At 42.3% G+C, this 24,323-nt stretch overlaps 2 protein-coding genes across 3 annotated transcripts in view; both read right to left on the reverse strand.

Moving 5' to 3' along the window:
* Positions 1-545: 545 nt before the first annotated feature.
* Positions 546-4,771, reverse strand: opn8c (opsin 8, group member c). Its single transcript, XM_068737377.1, has 4 exons — positions 4,678-4,771; positions 2,832-3,125; positions 2,191-2,522; positions 546-1,264 (listed from the first exon to the last, which is right to left on the reverse strand). Exons 1-4 carry the CDS (start codon positions 4,769-4,771, stop codon positions 800-802), a joined length of 1,185 nt encoding a protein of 394 aa, XP_068593478.1. The 3' UTR covers positions 546-799.
* Positions 4,772-6,490: 1,719 nt separating this feature from the next.
* ppp2r5a (protein phosphatase 2, regulatory subunit B', alpha isoform) overlaps positions 6,491-24,323 on the reverse strand; it is a 30,034-nt gene continuing 12,201 nt past the window's right edge. Inside the window, exons 2-13 of one of the 2 annotated variants that reach the window (XM_068737374.1) lie at positions 22,629-22,825; positions 16,170-16,271; positions 15,906-15,998; positions 12,719-12,849; positions 11,559-11,618; positions 11,114-11,222; positions 10,654-10,707; positions 10,418-10,468; positions 10,211-10,330; positions 9,760-9,887; positions 8,994-9,095; positions 6,491-8,590 (exon numbers count right to left, since the gene is read on the reverse strand). In XM_068737374.1, coding sequence (XP_068593475.1) covers positions 8,332-8,590; positions 8,994-9,095; positions 9,760-9,887; positions 10,211-10,330; positions 10,418-10,468; positions 10,654-10,707; positions 11,114-11,222; positions 11,559-11,618; positions 12,719-12,849; positions 15,906-15,998; positions 16,170-16,271; positions 22,629-22,825 — 1,406 coding nt within the window. In that variant the 3' untranslated portion in view covers positions 6,491-8,331. Of the gene's footprint in view, positions 8,591-8,993; positions 9,096-9,759; positions 9,888-10,210; positions 10,331-10,417; positions 10,469-10,653; positions 10,708-11,112; positions 11,223-11,558; positions 11,619-12,718; positions 12,850-15,905; positions 15,999-16,169; positions 16,272-22,628; positions 22,826-24,323 lie in introns of both variants that reach the window. The other variant, XM_068737376.1, reaches the window with a different exon arrangement.

Consider the following 24,323-nt stretch of genomic DNA (forward strand, 5'->3'; position numbering starts at 1 on the left):
GTACTACTACACAGGGAACATTACATATTACAGTTCCTTTTTCTTTCAGTTCAGTAGTTGAGGTAGAATGAGAAGAGAGTCCGAACACTAAGCGAATCTATTGTATTAAAAAAAAAAAAAAAAGGCCGCTGCAGGCTGAGATTACAATAAGAGATGAAAAATAGCGAGCAAAAAGAAATCCATAAATGAGATGAGTATGTATTGTGACGTGTGAAGTTGCAGTAGGAATGAGCCACGTTAGCAGCTCTGAGTGGCCATATCTCGGTCTCTCAGACATCATTCTGACTTGGCGTTAGCGCTATTTACAAGTTGGCAACTCAGAACTTTCGATTTGACATGAATGCAGCAGAAGGCACGGCACAACTTTTAGTGAACACCAGAATACAAAGTCTGCAAAATACAATAAATGATTCACCACAGAATGTATTTGTGACCAGGGATTACAGTCAGCTCTCTGTCAGTTTTAATGTAAGAAGTGAGCCAAATGAAAGTACAACACTGAATAAAACACTGAAACGACAATTTAAACGTGGAGGTTTTTTTTGTCGTTTTTTTTGTTTTTTTATGACAACAAAGGACAAGCTTGGCTACACAGCTACTACTTAATACTCATTGAGAATATATGATTTAACAGGATGAACGCTGTTTAGCAGATATACACTTTAATTCACAAAATAGGCACCATGGGACCTGATTAATATCTGTTCAGGACCAGACCTTTGGCTGACGGCTGGATAAACACCCGTACAAACAGGGAAACAGAGTTCATACGGAGACACGCAGGGAGCCTCTGGCAACTTTATTGTCCGAGACGGTGGGAGCTTTTTTTCAACGGGGACCCCCAGCAGGTGTACACCAGCCTGCCGGGGACAGGGTTGCCGCTGCTGTGCATTGCTTTGCCTTTGCTCTTGCTGAGCGTTTGGTCCTGAGACAAACCAAAGGGCCTCTTTTGGACGCAGGCTCTTTCCTGGAGCTGAATGTGGATGGGATGCTGGTGGCCCGCTGGGGTGTGAACGCTCACTCGATTACCTCCCAGCGTGGGCCATAAAGGGAGTAGGAGGCAGCGAAGCTCCCGCCGGAAAGTCTTGTTGAAGTAGAAGTAGATGAACGGGTTGTAGATGTGGGAGCTTTTGGCAAAGAGGGCGGGGAAGACAAAGCCCCCGGGAGCCATGTACTGGTTCTCCCTGTGGAAAATGAAGAGGAAGGACACTACAGCGTACGGCGCCCAGGCTATCACAAAACCCAGGCTGATACAGAAAAACATCTGGAAGAGGAAGTAACAGATTACAGAGGATTACTTCTCCAAATACTTCAGCGCTGTAAAAAGAAAAACAGAATTTTTTTTCTTCTTTATTTTCGCTTGATTCCTTGGAGACTGTCTTCTTTAGACTAACAGAAAGCACCGGTCATGTGGTCAAGCAGCCTGAACAATGGTTAAAAGTTATCTCATAGACTTTCTGTTTGTCAGAGAAATGCAATAAAAAGTTTCTAATGACCCTCTGAACCCAATTTATTATTTGGCAACTCAGAAATGGCTCACATTTGCATGAGGGTTGGAGCTATACGTGTTCTAGGACAGCTTTTATGAAAAATAAAGTTTTCTGCCATCTGAAATGATTTGGATTGTTGTTTGCCTGTATGTCCACAGGATTTCAACACACCATAAATATCTGATACATGAATGGACAGAGAAGAGTGTCAGTGTCCGGATTACTTTTATAGCTGAAGAAAATGTGTGAATATGATGAGTATGAGGCCGGATTTTAGGACATAAAAAGTGTTTTTTTTCCTTCTTAGTGGATTTATAGATGTTTATTCAACACCAGAGCGGATTTCAAGACTTTCAGGGAAAGTCCAGGTGAAGTCACAAGTCTCAAGTCGTAAAGAGAAAGTCTCGCACCACGTCGACTCACAAGTCTTTATTTTACCAGGTAACACCTGAGATTTCGTTTTTGCTTTGTCTTTAAAAGGAGTCAAATCTCAAGTACCTCAAGTTGTAGTCCAAGTCAAGTCTCAAGTCCTGATTTAACATGTTTACAATTACATATAACATGCTGTTTTCCATGAATTTCTGTCTGGAGTGTGAGGAAAACTAGTTAAATGGAAGGAAAGTGAGCTAAATATTCAAAATTTCAGGAAGTCGCTGCTCCTTTGCCAAGAACTGGTCCACATAACCTCAAGAAGACTCACCACGGAGAGTCGTTTTTCAGCGTGTTTCAGGTTGTTGCGGATGTGTCTTGCAGACAGCGAGTAGGAGAAGCGGGACACCTTGTAGAGGATCCGACACTGGGACACCACGATGAGGAGGACGGGAACCATCGTGAAGCAGGCGAAGGAGCAGATGACGTAGAAGGCGTCCTTGGCCGAGGTGTGATAACCCCTCCAGGCGACGGTGCAGGACAGCCCGTAAGGCTCGGGGACGTACTCGCCCCAGCCGAACAGAGGGAAGCTGGACCACACAGTGGCCACGAGCCAGATGACGCAGCACGCTAGTTGGATGTTAGCTCTTTCCAGCCACACAGCTGTAAAGAAAAACGGTTTAGTTATCTGTCAGGAAGTTACATATCGTATACAGTCCGTGTCTCAAAAGCGTTGAAGTTTGCTTCATCAATGTCTTGCCCTGAGTGAGGACTAATGTCAAATGTCAAACTATTTCTTTTTTGACCCGTCTCTCTGCTGTCAACTTTGTCTCCTCTTTGTGACTGAAGTAAGTGAAAGTAAATAGGTTTATGCGACGCTCTCTGCCTTACTTTGCTCCTTCTACACGTAAAAGATCTTACAGTATATTGAGCATCAACAACAACAACAACAACAACAACAGCTGCCCTCACCATAAACCAGGCTGTAGCAGGTCTTCAGGTAGCGGATGATGCTGATGGCGGCGACGGTGAACATGCCGCACAGGCCAAAGATGTAGCAACCGAGGCCGTAGTAAACGCAGGTGGCGTTTTCGCCCAGCCACATGTGGTGGAAGGAGGACATGATGGAGAGCGGGTAGAAGCAGATGCAGGAGAGGAAGTCGACCACTGCCAGGTTGACGCACAGCAGCTCTGAGCCCACCATCTTCCTCCTCCTGCGGTAACAAATCACCAGAACCAGCCCATTGCCCAGAACAGAGAGCACAACTAGACAGAAGACCAAGAAAGAAACAAATTCTAAATAATCTAAATAAAAGCTGCTTTAATGGGCTTTTTTTTTGGACAACAAGCAGAAAATCAGAATTACTGCAACACTGGAAAATAAGCATGTTATCAGGTGCATCACAGATACAGTGACGTAAGTATCATAACTACAGAACACACACGCCTTAGAATTAACCACGAGTGTAATTAGTTTAATGACTGACAGCGGCACCTCAGTGATCGGCAACCTTCAGGAGCTTGGTTGCTATGCCACTTGTCTTACAAACCAGCTGAGTTTAATTACCCCACAATTCTTGATCCCAGCATATGCCGCAAAAGGAATGTTGTTGCCAATCATTGACATGTCATAGATATGAAAATATTGAAGAAATAAATCCAATACAAATCTAATTAAGCATACAGATAATTACCATTTTTGGTCATTTTCTTTCACAAAAAAACAACAGTGGTATTATGTAAACAAACATTTTTGACAGACTTAAAATTCTTAATATTGATGAATATTTGTTAGTTATGATCAGGACTGAATGTGGTTAAAATTCTAATTCAGTGAAAGTGGAAAATATTATGATAATATAGTCGTTTTATTAAGAAGGGGACATGTTGGTCCTGTAAGGTAAGAAGAGGGTTTTATTCATCTTGCTAATCATTGATGTAACGCAGACTATGAACAAATACTTTTTAGTACACAGAAAATAACGAAATAAACATTGACATTATCCAAACAAACAAGTGATGTTGTGATGTCTTTTCATTATGTTGCATTCTTAGTTTACTTATTTTAAGCTCAACTATAATGTTGATGAGTGTTTTTTTTTAATTCTCAACGTTAACCACACGTTTACTGCAACATTCACGCCTAAAGGTGTGTCCGAAGTGCGTCCAGGGACCTTACAAAACGCCAGAGTGTGACATTGTCTGTTTTAGAATAAGCAGCCTCAGTTGGAGCGATGCGCTCTCTAGTTGAACGTGTATGAAGTCTTTCTTTGTTTCTGTGTAAATATGTATTCTAATGAAAGATGCTCCATTTAAAAGCGCAAGAACAACATGTCAGATACATAAATATTTCAATTTGTGCACGAGAAAAAAGATTTCAAAGAAATACAAATATGTGTATGTGCATTAATTGGAACCAAGAGAGTAGAGATTAGAAAACAATCGTATAAACATAATGCCGATAGAGCCACTTTAATATAAATACAGATGAAATAGTGATACATAACATATTACTATGATAAACCTAGCCTATAATCAAATAAAATATGAATTCAATTCTAAAAATAAGTGCTCTTTTCCATCAATTCCAAATAAAAACAGTTTTCTTCCTATTTCAGTAAACTAGTACAACTTCTATATTGTTTATTAAAAGAGTAATTCGGATTGTTTCGCTGTAAAAATACATGTTTGTATTATAAAAAATAACACTTTTAACATATCTTTCTGTGAGGCTTTATTCGTCCGCTATGGCTCAATAAGGAGACCAATTAATCTGCTTTCAAGTGAGACATAAATGAGAGCAAATGAATGCACGTACCGACGGAGAGGATGGCCAGCCCCACGCACATGTCAGCAGCGGGGCTCAGTTTGGAGGTGAAGGCAGAGAGGGTCCGGTTGTCAAAGGAGTTCATCGGATGAAGCAGCTCGCTATGTCGCTGTTTGCGGCTGAAATCCGGACACATAGAGCCAGATGTGTGCACGGACACTGACTTTTACGCAGGTGGATGTGTCACCATGCTAATTTAGCTGCTCCGTGAAAAGCATGGGGTCCTAGCGCGTGTGATCTGATCCAGAAAAAGTCGACTGTCGTGGGGGAAAATTACAGCTCTTACAGGAACTCACAACATGTATGTGACAGGATATGTGATGAGGCTGGACGCAACACTGGTGAACTGGAGAAAAGGTGCACTCAAGTGCAATTTCCCGCCAGGTGTGTGGTTCCCTGAATACACCATTAGCACTCCTTCTGCACTAATGGGCTGTAAGTAAGGTGTGAGCAGCGTGAAACCCCGCGCACATGAAAGCCAGGCGCGTGCACGTGATAGGAAAAGCATCGTCGAGGGAGCATTTTAATCATGAGAATGTAATGTTTTACATTTTAGTTTTTTGAGGTGCCCGGTGTCCTACGCATTGACAAAAGTGAAGGCTTTCAGAACAGCAAACAATTCCCTATATTCACAGACACCTGCATGCACATATTCACAAAGCTATGCATTTTAATAATAATAATAATAAAAATAATACAAACAAGTCAATCACTAAAGAAAAACAATTCACTTTCATGATTGAAAACTTTTCAATGGTGGACAGACACGGAGGTACACACTGACTCACACACGTGACCAATGGCATGATCCTCCTAGTGGAGATAATGTAGAACAAAAATGATGATAAATACAAGTTTAAGTCTTCAGATTAACTGTAGAACGAGTTCATTAATGTTGAAGCTGTAGCGCCTCCAATTAGTCAGTTATTTAAATTTAGCTTCTAGCTTTTTAATTTTCAATATTTAATCTCTCTCTCTCTCGCTCTCTCTTACTCTCTCTCTCTCACACACACTCTCACTCTCTCTCTCTCTCTCTCTCTCTCTTACTCTCTCTCTCTCTTACTCTCTCTCAGTCACTCACACTCTCTCTCTATTATTATTATTATTGATTATTGTAATGGCACATCACTTACTTTGATTGCCCTTGAATGAGCCCTGACACGGTGACAATGATGCATAAATATAAATCAAACATATTGACATGTCACTGATAAAAAGCGAAGGTGGAACAAGTAGCATTAACGATTGCTCACTTCCATCTAGAAGCGTAATGGAGTGCAGGATGAGCGGCGGTGACAGTTTGTGATTAAATGATGACTGCTACAGGAGAATTGATCTTTCTATAAACACCGTGGACGTGTCTAAAGAGCACCGATTACCGTCACTGCTTGCTATCGTGAGGATCTGAGTACTTCTTCCACATAAATAGAAAGAACTTCAAAAGGACATTAAAACGTGAACGTCTCATCCCATCAGATGATTTTAAACTGTATATTTTGGACATTTTTAGAAAAGGTTATGATCGTTTGTTGTGTGACTGGCTGTGTTTTTTTATTTTTTTTATTTCTCGTGCTGTATTCAAATCTCTCTAACCAAACAGACCGTGTGCTCAATTAAATAAAGGTTTTATACAAATTATTAAATTATAACTAGTCAAAGAAATTCATTTGTCATATGAAACGATGTTCTTGCCTGTGGGGCTGATGACAGAACTGGCGCCATCTGTTGACCGCCACGCTGTACTGCAACTCAACGCCAGTGAGAGAGAAAAGGAGAAGAAAAAAAAAGACAGCGGTAGTAATGCTTTGAGTAGAAAGATAAAGTAGACTTTATTTTATGGTGAAACCTAAATAAGATCTGCGATTACAAAACAGGTTCCCCACACAGTTTTTTTTTTTTTTTTTTAAGTTTTTTTTCTTTTAAACGTCACAGAGGTTGGAATGCTGTACTGACAGAAAGGCATCAGAAAAGACTGGACCTAAAAACATGGACTTAGAAGAAGTAAGAGAGCGGGGGGGGGGGGGGGGGGGGGGGGGGGGTTCAGCGGGAACACCATTCAATTTAAAAAATAAGTCACAAGTTGTTCCTATGATCTACGGCAGTCTGATTAAGTTCATGAACATGTTGATCAACTCCCAACGGCAGAAAGGAACAGCAAACCGTGAGGTGACGGTCGGGAGATGCAGGGAGTGAACAGGCATCGATGCTAAAGATTACTTGGATTTTCCTTTTGCTAAGCATTCGTTTTCTTGATATCACTACTTCATGACGAGCCTGTGTTCGGATATTAAAAAAAAAACTAAAAAAAACTCACAATACACAACATCGGCTTCTTGTGAATTGTGAAAACGCCAAATAAGCGGTGAGACGAGAGTAAGTCTTTGCTATGCAGCTTCGACAGTGGACCGTTCATGTTCCTACTGCCCTCCGTCAGACCGAGGGATCCACATACTGAACAGAACACCTTAGGTCGAGTGGCACGTCCCTTTAAAAGTAGCCTCGCAAAACAACATGTGCGCACTCAACATGTGCGCACTCCCGCATCCCGTCATAATCCGTCTGCAAAAAGGAAAACATTGAAAAATATTTGCCTCATCAACACTCCGGAAACATAGAGTACTGTAGGAGTCATGTCTGCGTGTCTTAATCTACTACTTGTAGAGGAATAGTTGGACATTTCGGGAAATACTTGTATTCTTATTCTCGTTCTTGCTGATCTTCTCATCTAAACTCGTTCCTCAAAATATTGAAGCTTTCCTTCAACTCCAGCTGAACGACATACTTTAGTGTAATCTTATAAATGCAGGTGTTTTTTTTTTCACGTTATTACCCAGATAAAAAAAAAAAAAATGTATTTACCAACACCTGAAACACAAAAACAATCTCACAAATGTTCATTCTTACCAAACTGGGAACACGTTTTTAACTTCATAGTCCCAACTAGAGTCACTTTCGGAGATATCAATCCATATCTGGGACTATTACTCTGATTTATCTTTTTTTTTTTTTTTTCTTTCTTTTGGCCATGAACCTCCCATTCTCTATCTCTGACGTGAGACAACCGTCGCTTCTTCTGCTCCTGATAACAGTCCTTTTCTGTACATCAATGGATCAATGTTTAAAGATGGATCTGGTCCCATCTGCCCCCAAATACTCCCAAACACCACGGTTCCCTTCGTCCTTGAGGTTTGCACCCAAGTGTTGGCAGCAACAAGGAAAAGCACATTAAAAAATAGACATCTTTAAATAGCTATTCAGCTTGTCTAAGCGCAGCACAAATCGGGAAAAAAAAAAAAAAAAACATTAAATTCAAGTCATCATTATTTTCTCCCCTCCCATGTATCATACAACGAATATAAACAAACAGAAATAATCATTTTTCAGTTAAGAAACTAAATGTGAATGGATAAATCTTTGATCAGACAAATAAACAATATACTGCAGCCACACTGTAACATCCAAAAATAGTCTTAAATTGAAATATATATATTTTCTGCCAAAGAAATGCTGGCGTCCTAAGTCACTCTAGTAGATTTAATATACTGTTGAGGTGTAATTTGTGTTTTTTCTGTCTCCGGCACTCCTCTCCTGACAGTCCTGAACACGATGTCAAACCGTTACGGAATAAAAAACGGACATCCGGTGTCATTTGGCACGTGGGGCGCCCTCGCCGGCCGCCACACTGACGTCGGGATCTTTGTCGTCTGTGGTGACGGCCGCAGCCTCGGCGCTCTTGTCCTGGTTGTCATTATTACTACTATTGTTGTTGTTGTTGTTGTTGTTGTTGTTGTTCTGGACACTCGGGAGCCCGTGGCTGTTGTTCTGGACCAGAGCGCCGCTGCTGAGCCTCAACTCATCCAGCTTCTTCCACAGCTCGTCCCTCTCCTGCTCCTTCTTCTTCTCCCTGGGAAGACGCAACAAAAACACAAAAATATAACACTGACTACTTTCAATTCAAAGCTTTGAATTTGAAAAAAAAAAGAAGAAAAAAAAAGACATTTGGTACAGCGCTGCTATCCAGAGACTTTGATCTGGCGCTCAAAAAAAATTGAGCTCAAGTGCAACTGTTTGCTTATTATCCTTGAGATATATCTAGAGTCCACTTGTGGCAAATTCAATCTATTGGACATGATTTAGAAAAGGTCCCTCGATCCACAGTCTGGTTTTTTTAAGGTAGTTTGGACCCCGATGAGCCGACAGAGACGCTGCACTCATTCATTCATTCACGTGTGCTTGAGGCGCCGGGGACAGTTTACTGAAAGTGGGCCCAGTATGTAACTTACAGTCCATTTAACTCTGTGACTCACCGTTGCCGTTCTGCTTTGTAGGAGGAAGTCAACTCATCAAACAGCGTGCAGTTCATCTCCATCAGCGTCTTCAGCACGTTGTAGACCAGAGCTACGATTGTCCTGCAACAACACATCAACAACGCATCAACACACATCAACACACATCAACACACATCAACACACATCAACCGGGGACATCGAGGAGAAACTCAGCGTACTCACGATAAGAGTTCACCTAAATAAAAACACGTTTCCAAGAGGTAGCTACAATGAAAACTATTGTCAGAATTAAATTATATTTATGTATCATTTAAGTAAAACTGACACTTTTGAAGGAACTGGATGATGTCACGATCGCTAATTAGGGAATTGGATGAAGTTATTTATTAAGGCTTTGTTCATCTCAAGCAGTAACTGTAACTTTAAATGTGTTATTGCTGTGTTTCTATGTCAATACGCAGCACATATCTTTCATTAATACGAACTCTACATATACAATAATTAAGGAGACATACTGGCTCAAAGAAAACCAGTTATTCGTGAGTACCACAGAAAATGGATGCAGAGGTTTTGTTGCTTCTAGTAAATGACAGGCGTCGTCATGGTGACGTCTCCACGTCTGTCTGTAAAGTGTAATCTTAAGAACAGTCACATGACGGCAGCTTTGTGTGCATCAATGTTCCTTTACTGATGTTTGGGAACAATACGTAGAATCAGATCCACTAGCTGATGAGTCAGCGTTCCGACGCGTTAATGGTCCGTTAGTCAAGACTGCAGCACTTACGGGTTCCAGTGCTCTTTGGAGATTCTGTAGAGGCTACCGAACATGATGGGGAGGACCTTGTCGATGTTTTCCTCGATGAGGCTCAGGATGTACTCGTTATTCCAGAAGTACAGCGCCCGCTCCGCCACCTGCCAGGACAGGAGAGGAAATGAAGATTGCGTTTGTGCCGCTTGATGACCCCTTTTTCTTTTCAAATCGTCGAAGATAACTCGGTAGAAAAACGAAAGTTCAGATGAAGGAGCGAACAAACACGACGGCAATTTCACAAATGTCGGGTCTGAATAAGTGCCCGAGTCTCTTTAAAGTCACGGCAGCCATCTTTAACTTCCTGATTGCAGAATGCGGCTTGTGTTGCGTAAATGGAGTGGCCTAAATAACAGAAACGCCTGTCAGCGTCTAAGACAAAAGGTCGTGGGGTCGATCGACCTCGTCTGCGTGCTTCTGTACCTACCTGAAAGTGCGGATTGGCCACACATTTAGAGATCTGCTTGAACAGCGGCTCCTGGATCTTCTTGAATTGTGTTGGCTCAATGACGTCCAGAATCTCCTCGATTTCCCCCAGAAACATCACCTAATTGGGGACGAGGTGCAGAACGTGAAGCAACATGAGGATCTGGCTGACATACGTTTGAAGTGGATTTCTAGACGTGCTCATTACCTCTTTCTGGCTGCAGGTTTTTGGCCAAAACTTCAGCAGCCCGCGGATCACCTGCACAGAAAAGACAGCAGAGACTTTCATGAAAATTACTCAGGAAATTAAAAAAAACAAAAAAAAAACACACACAACCCCAGTCTGCTCGAGTGGGTGGTTGGCGGCCCATTTCTCTGCAGTGTAGACTCATTTAGTGCTGGAGGCTTTGTGCTTTGAGTGGGAGGAGTGATAAAAATAAGTACCGGTTCAGTAAGTGTAGGATCTTTCTCCAGGAACTGGACCACACAGTAGGCCAGCTGAGAGACACAAAAGAAAGAAGTAAAAGTACACACTGTTCCCAAAAACAGCATCAGACTAACACTGATATCATCTTATCTCGTTATAAATATGTATTTAGAATGAAAACCCTGTGATGAATGTTATTATTCTTATAAACTCCCACTATGGTCGTGTTGATGCATCTAAGACGCACTGAAACACAGTAAGAATCCGTGAAACGGTGCAGTTTCACTGTCAAGCCACCAGGAAGTGCTACAGAACAGAAATGACATCATGACGGTGCTGAATCCTGAACAAGCTGCACATTTTAGTTCCACACTAAAATCCTACAGGATATGAAGCCAGAATGAACGTGATTTATCCAACAAAAAAAAAAAAAAAAAAGAACACAACACAATTCATATTAAAGACAGATTCTCCTACCTGTGCATGGAAAAGGGCCAGTCCTTTAGCCGTATGCAACGGGATGAGCACCTTCATCAGGAACTGCTTGTGCTCGGCCTTCAGAGGCAACGCAAACCCATTGATGATACTACAAACAGAGGAACAGTGTGAGACAGATAACTGTGCAGACACACACACACACACACACACACACACACACACACACACACACACACACACACACACACACACACACACACCACGGACTGTTTGCAGTAAAGCTGTGACACAATAGAGACCAGGTTTCTTTGATACTGATCAGTACAGTTTGTTTTTGTGTGATTCAGTGAGGAAGTAAAGCTAAAGGATATTAATAGTTACAGATTACTTCCCCCCCCCCTCCCTCCCCATTCTTGTGTAGCATAAAGGGACCCTGACAATAAATTAACCTTAATATTAAAAGGATGTTAACGTTACTACTCACCTTCCCAGGATTTCTAAAAGCTCAGCAACACCGTTGAAGTGCTCAGTTTCATAGATGAACCTGCAACGAAAAACAATCACACACACACACACACACACACACACACACACACACACACACACACACACACACACACACGGACCCAACAGAGCACAGGGATCAGAACAATTGATTCAGACCGTTCCCAATACCGTGTTCCTTTCAGATACCGTCTCTCTGAAGGCTTATTTAAATAGCTAACGAAGAGCGACTTGGGGGGAAACGAACGCATCGAGCCGCTCTTATGCAACGTAACGATCCGAACATCATCCGCCTCCTCTGCTTGGTAACCCGTTTCCGTCTCTCGCGGTGCAGCCGTGGTATGCGCAGACAGAGCCTGACAACTGTGGCACTATTTTTATTCTCAGCGGCAGATGGTCAAAGTGGGTGCACGGCGTTCTGCCACCTCGCCTGTTGGAGACGACATCAAGTGCCCCCCGGTTTCAATCATCTACAGCCCATTGTCACGCAGCAACGGGAGCCGTGAAGAACCAACACACTGCCGTAGAGAATATATATATATAATATATATATATATATATATATATATATATATATATATATATATATATATATATATATATATATATATATATATATATATATATATATATATATATATATATATATATATATATATATATATATATATATATATATATATATATATATATAATATATATATATATATATATATATATATATATATATATATATATATATATATATATATATATATATATATATATATATATATATATATATATATATATATATATATATATATATATATATATATATATATATATATATATATATATATATATATATATATATATATATATATATATATATATATATATATATATATATAATATATATATATATATATATATATATATATATATATATATATATATATATATATATATATATATACACGACGCCTCCATCTGAACGGCTGTCCTCCTTCTCTGTTTCAGAAGGCTGGTGTTAATCTGTTTATATTGTAATGCCAATGAGAGAAAATAGTGACAGGAAATCAAAAATAAAAAAGGAAGACCTTGACTGCGGGGAAAGGACATGAAACAATGTTTCCCCTTTTTTAACGTTTCACTCACCGCAAGAAAATGTTGTTGATCTGCTTCCTGATGAAGGCACGCAAACCCAGGAACTTTCCATAAATCCGATGCAGGATGGTCTTCAGGAAGTCCCTCTCCCTTGGGTCCTCGCTGTCGAACAGCTCCAGGAGCTGAAAGGACGAACGCAGCACCTCAGTTTTCAGTCCGGATTCAAATCGAAAGGTTCTTTTTTTCAAAAAAATAATCTTTCATCATGTCGTCTCACCGCTGTGTTGTCACGATGCACTCACACTGTGATTCATTTGTTACCACTGAAGCCTTTCACTGAATAGGATGAACATGAATACATTTGTGCTTATATTATATTTGAAATACTTGGTGGAGACGTTTTCTGGTTAAGTGACTGTAATGTTGCTTTTGCCGTGTGACCATTTCCCCTGAAGCATAATAAAGCTTTCACTATAATACTCTGATATTGACACTTCTGGGAGCTGCGATTGCATATTGTGAAACTAGATCTCTTCTATATCGCCCAGCTCTAGGCGAACATTGAAGAGGACTAGAACACACAGCCAGGAGTAGAGAGGCCTTTTTTCTACCAAGCGTAACAAAGTCACTACGCACTCTGCGAGGACGTCATTTGTGCAAATAAGTGTGAATAATCAAGACATATTATGAGACAAATAAACAGTACAGGCTGAACGCTCGGCATTGTAATTGCATTTGAAACAGCCGGTGTTTAACAGCTATTTACAGCAACATGTGATGAGTCATTGTTACAGTTCTGTCGAGTTCAAAAGGAATGTTTTTCGAGGCTCGCGTCGGCTCCGGAGCGAGGTACTCATCGTCGACCTGCGGCGCACATCAGCCCCTCGGTGACGGAACCCGACGGCCTATTTTTTTTACACCTGCGTAAAATCCAGGGACGGTTTCCATCACCGTGCACAAATAAAACGGTGCAACGCGGGAACGCCGCCGGTTGCACCGAGAGCCCAAACGCTCGCTCGCCGATTGAGGCGCAGATATGCCACCCACCCCCCCCCCCCCCCCCCCCCCCGACGGCAGAGGGTGTTTATTTTTCCAGCTTTACGAGAACTTTATCGACCGATTCAAACTGTTTATTTATGTTGTGGGTTGTGTAAAGGCCGGCCCATCGTTGTACCTTCGCCCCTCGTTTCACCTGCTATCGCAACGGCAGCACTAGTGGCGTCAGATTCATTTACATGGGAAACACAGAGTCTAGATAGAGGGAACTGACACGCACACGCACACGCGCACACACACACACACACACACACACACACACACACACACACACACACACGTAGCTGTTCCTAATCTGGAGGAATGTGGTCACTGTTTACGATGCTAATGCGCAGGGATGCTTTGTGGCAAGTATTTGGTTTACAGTACTTTCACCGATGTGATGAAGTACCTTCATTTGTATTTGCTACATTGACATTCCCATCTGGTATTCTAGCTATCAACACTATTATCAAGCGTACTATAATCAGGATATATGTATATTCATACGATGACAATTTATGTAACAGTGATACGAGGTTTTATTCCCCGACCAGAACTATTTATCTTGAAGTAGAAAACATTAGGAGGCTTTACTGTTCCCAAGAAATAACCCCGAACAGATGAATCAGAAAATGTATCTGCATCTATTTTGATCATGAATTCATTGTTTAAGTTCTTTTTCAAGCAAAAATATAAAAACATTTTCTGGCTACAGCCTCTCAAACGTGGGGGACCAGCTGTCTGTTTTACATCGTTGTAAATGGAATCCGTACTGAGAAGGCAGCAGAGATGACGTCGAACTGAAGTCGATGAAGGACTAAATGAGTAAATAACTTGAATAATCACAAAAGGTCACACTCTTATCTGAGTATTCTGAGCAGTAAATGTCCCCGAAAAACAAATCATTACTCTGCGCCACGTTGCGTCCATCTGTAGTTGGACACAATCACAGAGGCAACTTCCTCATCAGTATTCAGGAAAACAAATTAAGATATCAAGAAGAGCACAGGTCTCCTTCACGGTCAAAATTAATCTCTTAGTAATCGAATATAAACAGTGTGTCTCCGTTCATTTCAGAGTTATGAGAGGAAGATGATCCACTGTGAGATAACCGGGTCATTACTGGAATTACTGCCCCCGTTAACCTCATCTCTTTGATCGCCACGTGTTCTTCTTGACGTGACGTCCTGGCTGCTCTCGTGCTTTGATGTCTTTGGTGAATATGTTTGTGAACATTTGAAGACCTATTCCTGTGCTGCGTGTGTATTATGATAACTTAAGTAAACCAAACCACGGGCCGTCTCTCCACCCAAAACTATACCTCCCGGTTCCCATCGCTCCAACCACAGTCCTCCCTTTTCTCAACCTGCAGAGTAAACAACCGGCAGCTATTTTAAAAGCCGCCCCACGACACGGTCGCATCATGGAAAATCTGTCCAGGCACCTTGGATGTGTCCCGGCCAACATTCCTGGCCCTGTGGACCTCCGCTAGCTGCTGCTGCTGCTGCTGCTTCACATAGGAAGTGAGGCATTCCTGCAGAAGGTGGGTGCTGAGCGAGGGCAGATGTGGCCGAGCTGCAGCTCATTAACGCTTTGACTCAGCTGATGATACGGCAACGTCCCATTGTGTTGCTAATCACAGCTATTCGCCACATTACAAATTATAGTCATTTGAACAACCATCTGTAACAGCCAATGAGAAATATTCCCCAAACAAAAAAGGCAAAAACGCAATAGTTGCAACTTTCAAACGTGAATATTTAGATTTCTAATCCTTCTATGATAGACGTCAAGATGGACTCCATAAACACGTAACGGACAATTCTCCCAATTTGCTGTCATTTTTCATTCCAAAAAATGAAAATCGATTGAAAAAAATAAATAATCGGTAGATTAATTGATAATGAAAATAATCTGTAGTTGCAGTCTTAATACTGTCACAAAACTACCAAGTCAGATGACTATGACTACTACCACTACCACTACTACCACTACCACTACCACTACTACCACTACTACTACCAAACCTAACTGCCCCAGTGAATTTCCAATCAAACAAACTATTTGTTATATTGTAATCCTAATGCAATCTTTAATTAAGAAACATAGATTAATGGCTGTAAGGTCTTGGTTTAATAAAGTACTGTTGATACATTTACACAATCATTATCATAAGTCATGCTAATGATCAGACTCCTACCTGCAGAACAAACTTCTGATCAATGTGGCGCTTTGCAATGCTGGGCTGGAAGTCTGGATTCTCTAGAAAGCGCAGCAGAAACTCGTAGACCAGCTGGAAGACAAACGAAACAGAACAACCAGAATCACCGCCGAGCAGTTGTTTGGCTCCGACGAGCAGTCGAGATGCAGTTTACATCCATGTCTGTTACTACAGCAACAACAACAACAACAACAACACACAATGGGTGTAATCAAAAAAAAAAAAAGGGTGATGAGGACAGACCTGAATGTGAGGCCAGGAAGCCTCTAGAGTGGGTTCATCCTCCTCCGGGTCAAAGTCAGGGTTGTCACTTGGTGGAAGAGTCCGGAATATATTGGTGCAGATCTGGAGGGGAGGAGAAATAAAACCATTAATAAAGGCTTATTAATAATACATAAAAACACATTGTTTAACATGCCAGGAGAGTATGGGAGGAGGAACATCAGAGTTACTCTTACTTTAAACATGCAGAGACACGATGGGTAGAAGAGGAATAATATATATATCTATATCTGCTAAATGCCTATAAAGCATTCAAGTGGAAGTTTAATTAGGTTTCCAGTGCTTCACATGCACTATAATCAAACAAGCTGGTCGTAGCATTATTCAAATACTGCGTCTGTAATTGGTGGGCAATATTGCTCGCCACACGTTCTAATAGCGTGACAAAACCGTTCAGTAAATTTGGTTGCAGCTAATTTGCCCAGGAGGCCAAATAACTCGAGACAAGACGAGACACTGGCATCAGCTTTTTGAGCTGCGTGGCTGTTTTTTTGTGATCGGTAGCTTGGGGGAAAAAAAAAAAAAAAAAAAACGGAACAAAAAGGCGATCACTGTCGACAAAGCACCGCCACCTTTATCCCACCGTGCTATCTTTAGCCAGGAGAGAGTTTGAGAGAGGCACCGGGGAGCTGGACAGTGAGAATATTGTCGTCATAACTTCCGCCCGTCAGTGCCCAAAAAACATTTTGACTTTAGTCGGAGGAGAGGTCTGCTTATTTGGGGTCAAAGAAGCTCCTAGCCAGACGCAGCCCCTTCATACATTACAGCAGCGATGCTTTTGGCGCTCTGACACTCAGGTGATCTAGTTTAGATTTCCACATGGACACTGTAGTCCGATCTTGGCTGTGAGCTGAAAAGGAAATGGTACCCAGCCTGGTCTTGCGCTGCTGTCGCACATCTCCCCCTGAAAGGCCGAATGAGCTGCGCATTCAGAGATGCCCTTCGGCTCGCCGCCGTTGTACCGAGCTGTTATCTGCCTGCTTGTGTCCTTCCTGTTATTTCAGAGAGGTCTGACAGTGTAAGTGCAGTTGTTTCTGGGCTGATGGAAACACCATCTGGACGCAACAAATTGTACAAACGGTCTTACATCCCAGCATCTCGTCAAACAGTGAGAGACGCTGTTGGCTGCCAGCCTGCTTTTGTACACCGTGGAACTTCCGGCTGTTTGCGGGGAGAAGCACTTTTGACAACTCTGCAATAAACGTTGCACATATAAGCATTCACGGCACGCCCACAAAAACGTCTGAAAGTCATTACATTTGGCTTAACTGACCGGCAGCACAAATGTATGATCGCTATTGATCGATTCATCGTTTAGCCACTAAAACGTCAGAAGATAGAGCTAAAAAAGCTACATCCTCAAATTGTGTTTTTTTCCCAATTTGCCATCATAGAAGACGGACTCTAAATATCATATAAAACCTTTTAACGATTATCAATTAATGTGAGCCTCTGACTTGTCTTACTCCAAAGACTCACCTGTTGTGTCATACCTTAGTGACAGGCCTAGGTCTACTGTATTATTCGGAGGGCTTGTGACATCAGTACTGAATGTTTTGCAGGCAGTAGAACAAGCCTCTTGTCTCCCTTGGAATATAAAAAAAATCACATAAGTTGACGTGTCGTCTTTTCTCTAGATATATCACAACACCACCTTTCACCTGGTGCGTGACTGAACCACCGTTTTGACCACAGCCATAGATACTTTACATAATCATCTGTATGCAGATGCTGATAATGAGGCAGATACATAAATCAGTGGGGCCAGCTCTCTCTCCGTGGCACACCACTTAGCTGTCCCTGGTGTGAGGCCTCGTCATTGGCTGAGCTCAAAGCAGATGACTCACAGAGCGGGTTGCCAGGCGGGACATCGTGTCTCAGCGTGATGACCATTTTTTTTTTTCCAGGAGGAGAGCTCTGAGGCCAACAACGCAGAAGTGCTCTGGCAGCCCATCTCCATTGAGGGTATTAATCTGTCCATTTATTGGCCTTTCGGCGGGAGGCGCACAGAGAGAGAGACACGAGGCGAACGCACTGCATGAGACGACGGTGACGAGTTGAAAGCCGGTTGTTCTTAAAAACGATGGAAACCCAGGTATCCTGGTGGCTCGCTGATGGAGCTGCTGCAGCGGCTGTGACACACGAGCCATGACGACAATTAAGGTACTTTAAAACCCAGAGCCTGTTATTGCTACACTCTCCTCTCAAAACTCAGTCAGATCTGAACACATAACATATACATTATACTATATTATCTAGAATGTCCATCGCAATAAAACATCAATAGCTCTGCGTAAAAAAGGCGCTCCTTATTACTCCAGAACTTTTCTTCAGGTTCAAAGTAATGAAGTGATAGCTGTCTGTGCATCCATCAGTACTGCTGATGGCTCACTTGGCAGCTTGTAATGGTGCCAATTGGTCTAAATGTAAATAAACAGGGCAGACGTTGTAACCCACAGCTAAGTCAATGACTCCATGGCATCATATGTACTGTACGCTGTATACATGGGGGGGGGGGGGAGGGCAACCTCTGGTTCTGACAAGTAAAACGTGCATTCTCTCTACTGGCCAGCAGGAGGCGACTCCTCTGGTTGCAAAAAGAAGTCAGATTGTATAGAAGTCTATGAGAAAGTGACTCTACTTCTCTCTTGATTTATTACCTCAGTCAACATTGTAAACATGAGTTTATGGTCTCAATCTCTAGTTCAAAGTCTTCTTCAACAAAGAGCATGGTGTTCATTTAGTGAACTATGTTCCATTGAGAGTAAAACAGACCGTAAAGTGGGGCGTGCTTTAGGGTGGGCTTACTGCGATTGACAGATCGCCGACGTCTCTACGTCAGTCCAAACATGGCAACTTCTGTTCATTGGTTGCAAAAAGCCAAGATGGCGGCGGCCAAAATCGTCGAAATCGATGCTTCAAAGCGGCATTTCGCACGAAGACTACATCCACTTCTCACATACAGCCTATGTGTACACAGTGGGGACTGTAGTATTATCTATCTATCTATCTATCTATCTATCTATCTATCTATCTATCTAGATGGAGGGTTCTGTCAGGAGTCCCAGATGCACACTGTCTGCACACAATAATGGGTTACATAATCCACCACACAAGCATTCGGCATATTTAATTCCCCCAGTCGCTTCACAATGCCAGAAAATAACTACAGTTGGACACAACAAGAGAAAATATTGTAGGAGGAGAGCAAACAAGGGTAGTGTGTGAGAAAGAGAAAAAAAAGGAAACCGTGATATGTGTGTAAAAGTCATGTAGGAGGGTCCAAAAAAAGGCTGTTTCTAACTGACAATGCTGTGAGTGAGGCCAGAGTACACATGCTGACGACAAAGGAGGCTGTAGCTCTGAATGGGGTCAAACTGAGGGTGGCAATAGTAGCAACAGTAGCAACTAACACCTAGCAACACAGAGAAAGAGAGAGGAAGAGAATGAAGCATTGAGCGCAGCATTAGCAAAAAAAAAAAAAAAAGGGATGTAAAATGTGGGAATTAAAGCAAATAAAAGGGGAATTATAGCTGAAAGATGCTCTCTTCAACTAACCCTGCTGGCTATTCACACATCTCTGGCACAGATAAGATGGAACACAAACAACACTGTCTGAGCGATGAAGAACACAAACAACACTGTCTGAGAGATGTGATTTTCTATAATAAGCACTAATTATAGAATTGGCAAATAAGGCGAAGCCTCCTTTCACATAGATGAGAAACGGGGCCGTTTGTACTCCTGACAAGCTCAGTGATCAAAGCAGCCCTCGCTGCGGAGGAATAATGGACGGCACTTTAAACCCTCACCTCTTCATTATAATGTGATGCCAAGCATGGAGTATCCGGGAGAGCTATTATCAACCCCAGCCTTCCGAGTGCAGCTGCTATTTTGCTTAACCTCGTTCAGAACACCGTCTGTAGGCCAGGACCGGGGTTTCTCTCGAGCTCGACCCGCGTCCCTCCGTCCTGCCCGTGAACGGGTGAATGAGATGACCAGGGAGGACCGCGGACAATACCTAATTTCGGCTACTCGAGTCTTACAAACCTGCTAACCCTGCTAGAGTGGGAACCAGAGCTACTCCAGGTTAAGGAGCTCGTTACACAGTCGCCGACCCGTCTCTCTCACACACGTCCGTTTGTACTCTTTCCTGGTCGTCTGTTTTTTCCCGCCGAAGCGCGATTGAAAAAAGAAGAATTATTCATTTCAATAATTATTTAAAAATAACCGCTTGTGGTTAGTGCGATGTATTGCTTTAGTGCGAGTACATCCGATCACGTGTACGTTCGTTACTTTGGACTGCTGTGTACCGTCTGTGTCGGCACATTGAAAGGTTAATCATGCCACGTTTCAGACACGGCACAGAATCCTAATATATCCATCCTGTAATCACCACAAGGTCCGATGTTTCTATTCAGGAAAAGATCCATGATGGGTAAACTCGGAAAACAAGACCCAGTATTGTAAAATGAATCATTATTTAGTGTTTCTTCTGTTCATTTGAGCTCTTTTTTTGTTTGCTGCCGCTTTACCAGCTCCTGACAAAAGTGACGGTAGAGAGAGAGAGAGAGAGAGAGAGAGAGAGAGAGAGAGAGAGAGAGAGAGAGAGAGAGAGAGAGAGAGAGAGAGAGAGAGAGAGAGAGAGAGAGAGAGAGAGCATTTATTTGAATTCTGCTATGGAGACATAGCCGTGTCCTCGGCGTGTGTTTTGGTTGCTTTGAGGGTGGGACCGCTACGATAACAGTGTGCAGCATGTTGCTAATACACACTGTATCTTAAACACAAAATGTTCCAGCAGATTAAACACTGAATTAAATGTTAGATGGCCGACAGCGATACCTGCCAACTTCATATTTACTCTCATATTCCATGTTTGCGTGGCCTCCCTGCTGCGAATGTTTGGCAACAACTGAAGCACCATTACTGTTTATGATTATCATCTCATTGGAAATGGCCTATTTCTTGATCACTGTAATTAAGACGTCTGAACCACATATAGACAAATTGATATTAACCAGAGCTAAACTAAATACTTTGAGCAAATGTGCAGGAGTAATGCAATAACGCTTAAAATGTAAATACACCATATTATTAAAATGGTTAAAATTGCATTGTTCTGTGGTCATTTAGTGCAAGAACACAAAGACTTCATTTTGCTACCTACTGCAGATCAACTGCTTAAACCAAGTTATTGCCTGAACCTGAAAAACACCTTGAGAGACTATTCATTCGATAGTTGCGAGGAACGACCTGGATTAAGAGCGTGAGGACTGATTGAGCTGTGCTCAGTCCTATCATCCTGATAATCTGCAGCGTGGAGTGAATCACTGCAGCGCTGACGGTCCTGTAAATGTTGCCCATGAGTCATTACTGTCGTGTGGGAGGAAACGCCTGCTCCTATGAACACACACACACACACACACACACACACACACACACACACACACACACACACACACACACACACACACACACACACACACACACACACTATGCTGGCCTCAGGTGTACATCTCCAGATAAAACGTTAATAAAACATATGACTTCATAGGATTACTGAACACTAAAATGTAAAATTTCACATGCCACTCTTCAACAGGCGTCTTTCTTCTCAGCATTGTTATCGGGGTGAGCGCAAGAAAAATGCTTCAAAATATTGAAGAATACATCTAATTCATGTCAAAAAACTCTAACAATCACACCAGACTGATGCATACATAATGTATTTATATAGTTCTAACAGTTGAAATTATGACAATTCATGGAGGAACTTTATAGTTTCAATATTGTAAAGATGTCTCTTTCATAATACATGTCCTCAAATACTTGGAAAGAATCTCTGCACCTGAATTTGTGACGATGATGGAAAAAAAAATGGCGTACATAAACAGATAAATCAGCTGTTGGACAGTTATATGGAAAAATCGCTCCGTGCTTGACGATAATCATGTGACCTGCATTCCCAGAAGAGCGCTGCTTCTTGGGGTTTGGATTCAAGAGAGCAAAAGAGAGAGCCTTTAGCTCACTGCATGTCATTTAGGTTTTAACTGAGGTTAGACGTTGGTCTAAATCTTAGTCGGTGGATTATGTTCACGCCGTGACCATGACTGTTAGAGCGCCTCAGCCTCAAGCCTCGGGCAGACACAAGGTTAGCGGCGTTTTCCTTTCTACTGGTTCGTGTCGTCATATAAGCTTTCAACAGCGGCGACTGCTACTAGAAGACAGTGTTGAAAGACAGCAGCTATAACTCTCATAAACAGAGAAAATAAAGACGGTGTCGGACATTACGAAACGCTATGGACTCTGCATGTGCTGTATTTAGAGGGTGAGAGAAAGAAACGTCAAACTACGCCCAGAAATATTGGGCCTTTCCTGTGGATGTTGTGCTCGAGTGGAACCAACATTGCGACCGCTCACCATGTTGGTGATCTCCGGGTACGTAGTCTCCACCAGCACCCCTCTGTTGGTGGAGACGTAGTCCACGAGCTCGTTCAGAGTGGCCCTCTTGATCTCCTTGCTTTTCAGGTCCATCACGGAGTCCAGGAAGTCGAAGAGCATGCAGCACTGCTGGAGCTTCTGGGTGAACAGCTCCTGCTGCTCTGTGGAGGGAGCATCTGGAACCACACAGAAGAAAAAGGGAAACACACTGAGTCACTGCTCATATTCATATACACACACACACACACACACACACACACACACACACACACACACACACACACACACACACACACACACACACGCATAATGTGAGGATCTATGCAGACAGGTCACAGATGAGACAGACGATAGTTCCCCTCTGTGGTAGGAATTTATTAAAGGCATGGGTTAAGATTCTCTTTTGTTTCATGAATCATAAATGATGGATTAAAGAAAAGAAAAGTCCTACAAATGTCCTAAATTGTTGTTGTTTTTTTTTGCACACTGTTACATATCTAACTGAACAGCTGGACAAACAGACACAACAATGTATTTTGCCACACAGAGGATTTGATGGTAAAGCCTTTTATGGATTAGACGGTGAGTGTGTTCGGGGGTTATTAGAGCTGTCAAACTTGACCCCCAGCTAAGCTATAAACAGCATTTGGCAGCCGTCCACAGATGCTGTGACACACTGTACAGTGATGTTCTGTTCCAGCCCGGCAGCAGACACAGGACTCTCTCTCTACTGGTGGAGCAGTAAAGTGAACCACCGCTGCAGGTCTGATTCACAACACCTCCAGAACCACAGGCCCCGGGTTCTAGGGTTACGCCAATATAGATGCCAGCCGGGACACTTGTTGACATTGAGGCGCTAATTAATGTCTTCACGTCTCGTGTGATAACTAAGCTAATAAAGCTTTTTATTAGATAGTTTTAATTATTTGTTTAACTTCTTTTTGGTGCCGTTTTCTCTACCAAAAACAGACACCGCTGGTGAAGCAGTTCTCAATATACTTAAAATAGCTATTATAATAAATAGTATTAATATGCGTACAGTCCTAAAACACTACAATAATTTGTCAATTGACAGAAATTTGATTGTCAAATTGTTTTGATTTGTGAAATAAAAAGCAAAAAATGCACAACAGCTGTTGGCTCCAGCTTCTTAAATGTGTGAACTTGCTGCTTGCTGCACACGCACACACACACACACACACACACACACACACACACACACACACACACACACACACACACACACACGTGCCTTCACTCTTCAGCGCTCTAGAGAGAGGGGTCGGGGTGAGAAGTGTCGTCGTGTTTCTTATTGAGCAGTATTACGCAACTGAAAAGGCATTAGCCATGAACCGGTGCAGCATAGAGACAACGCGCAGCCAGGCACAGCCAAAATATTCACACTGCGCCTCACACCTCGTGAAAATGTTCCAGTGGTGTTGACAGCTGACGAAGTACTTATGCAACTGAACTCTACAGGTCAGAGCGCCGGCTGCCGCTCGGAGTCAACTCAATATCAGAGTGGAACTGCACCGATGCTCGCTCGTTAACGCGCCAATTTGTCTCGATGCCAAATTTCCGAAAGTATCGAATCTCAAAAGGATCCCCCCGTTCAAAAAGGGCAGGCGGAATACCAAGCAGGAAGCAGAAATGAAAGACGGAGATGGACTCGCT

Source organism: Cebidichthys violaceus, unplaced genomic scaffold (genome assembly GCF_023349555.1).
Source record: "Cebidichthys violaceus isolate CVI_PGR_0920_01 unplaced genomic scaffold, fCebVio1.0.p SCAF_78, whole genome shotgun sequence".
NCBI classification, from domain to species: Eukaryota; Metazoa; Chordata; class Actinopteri; order Perciformes; family Stichaeidae; genus Cebidichthys; species Cebidichthys violaceus.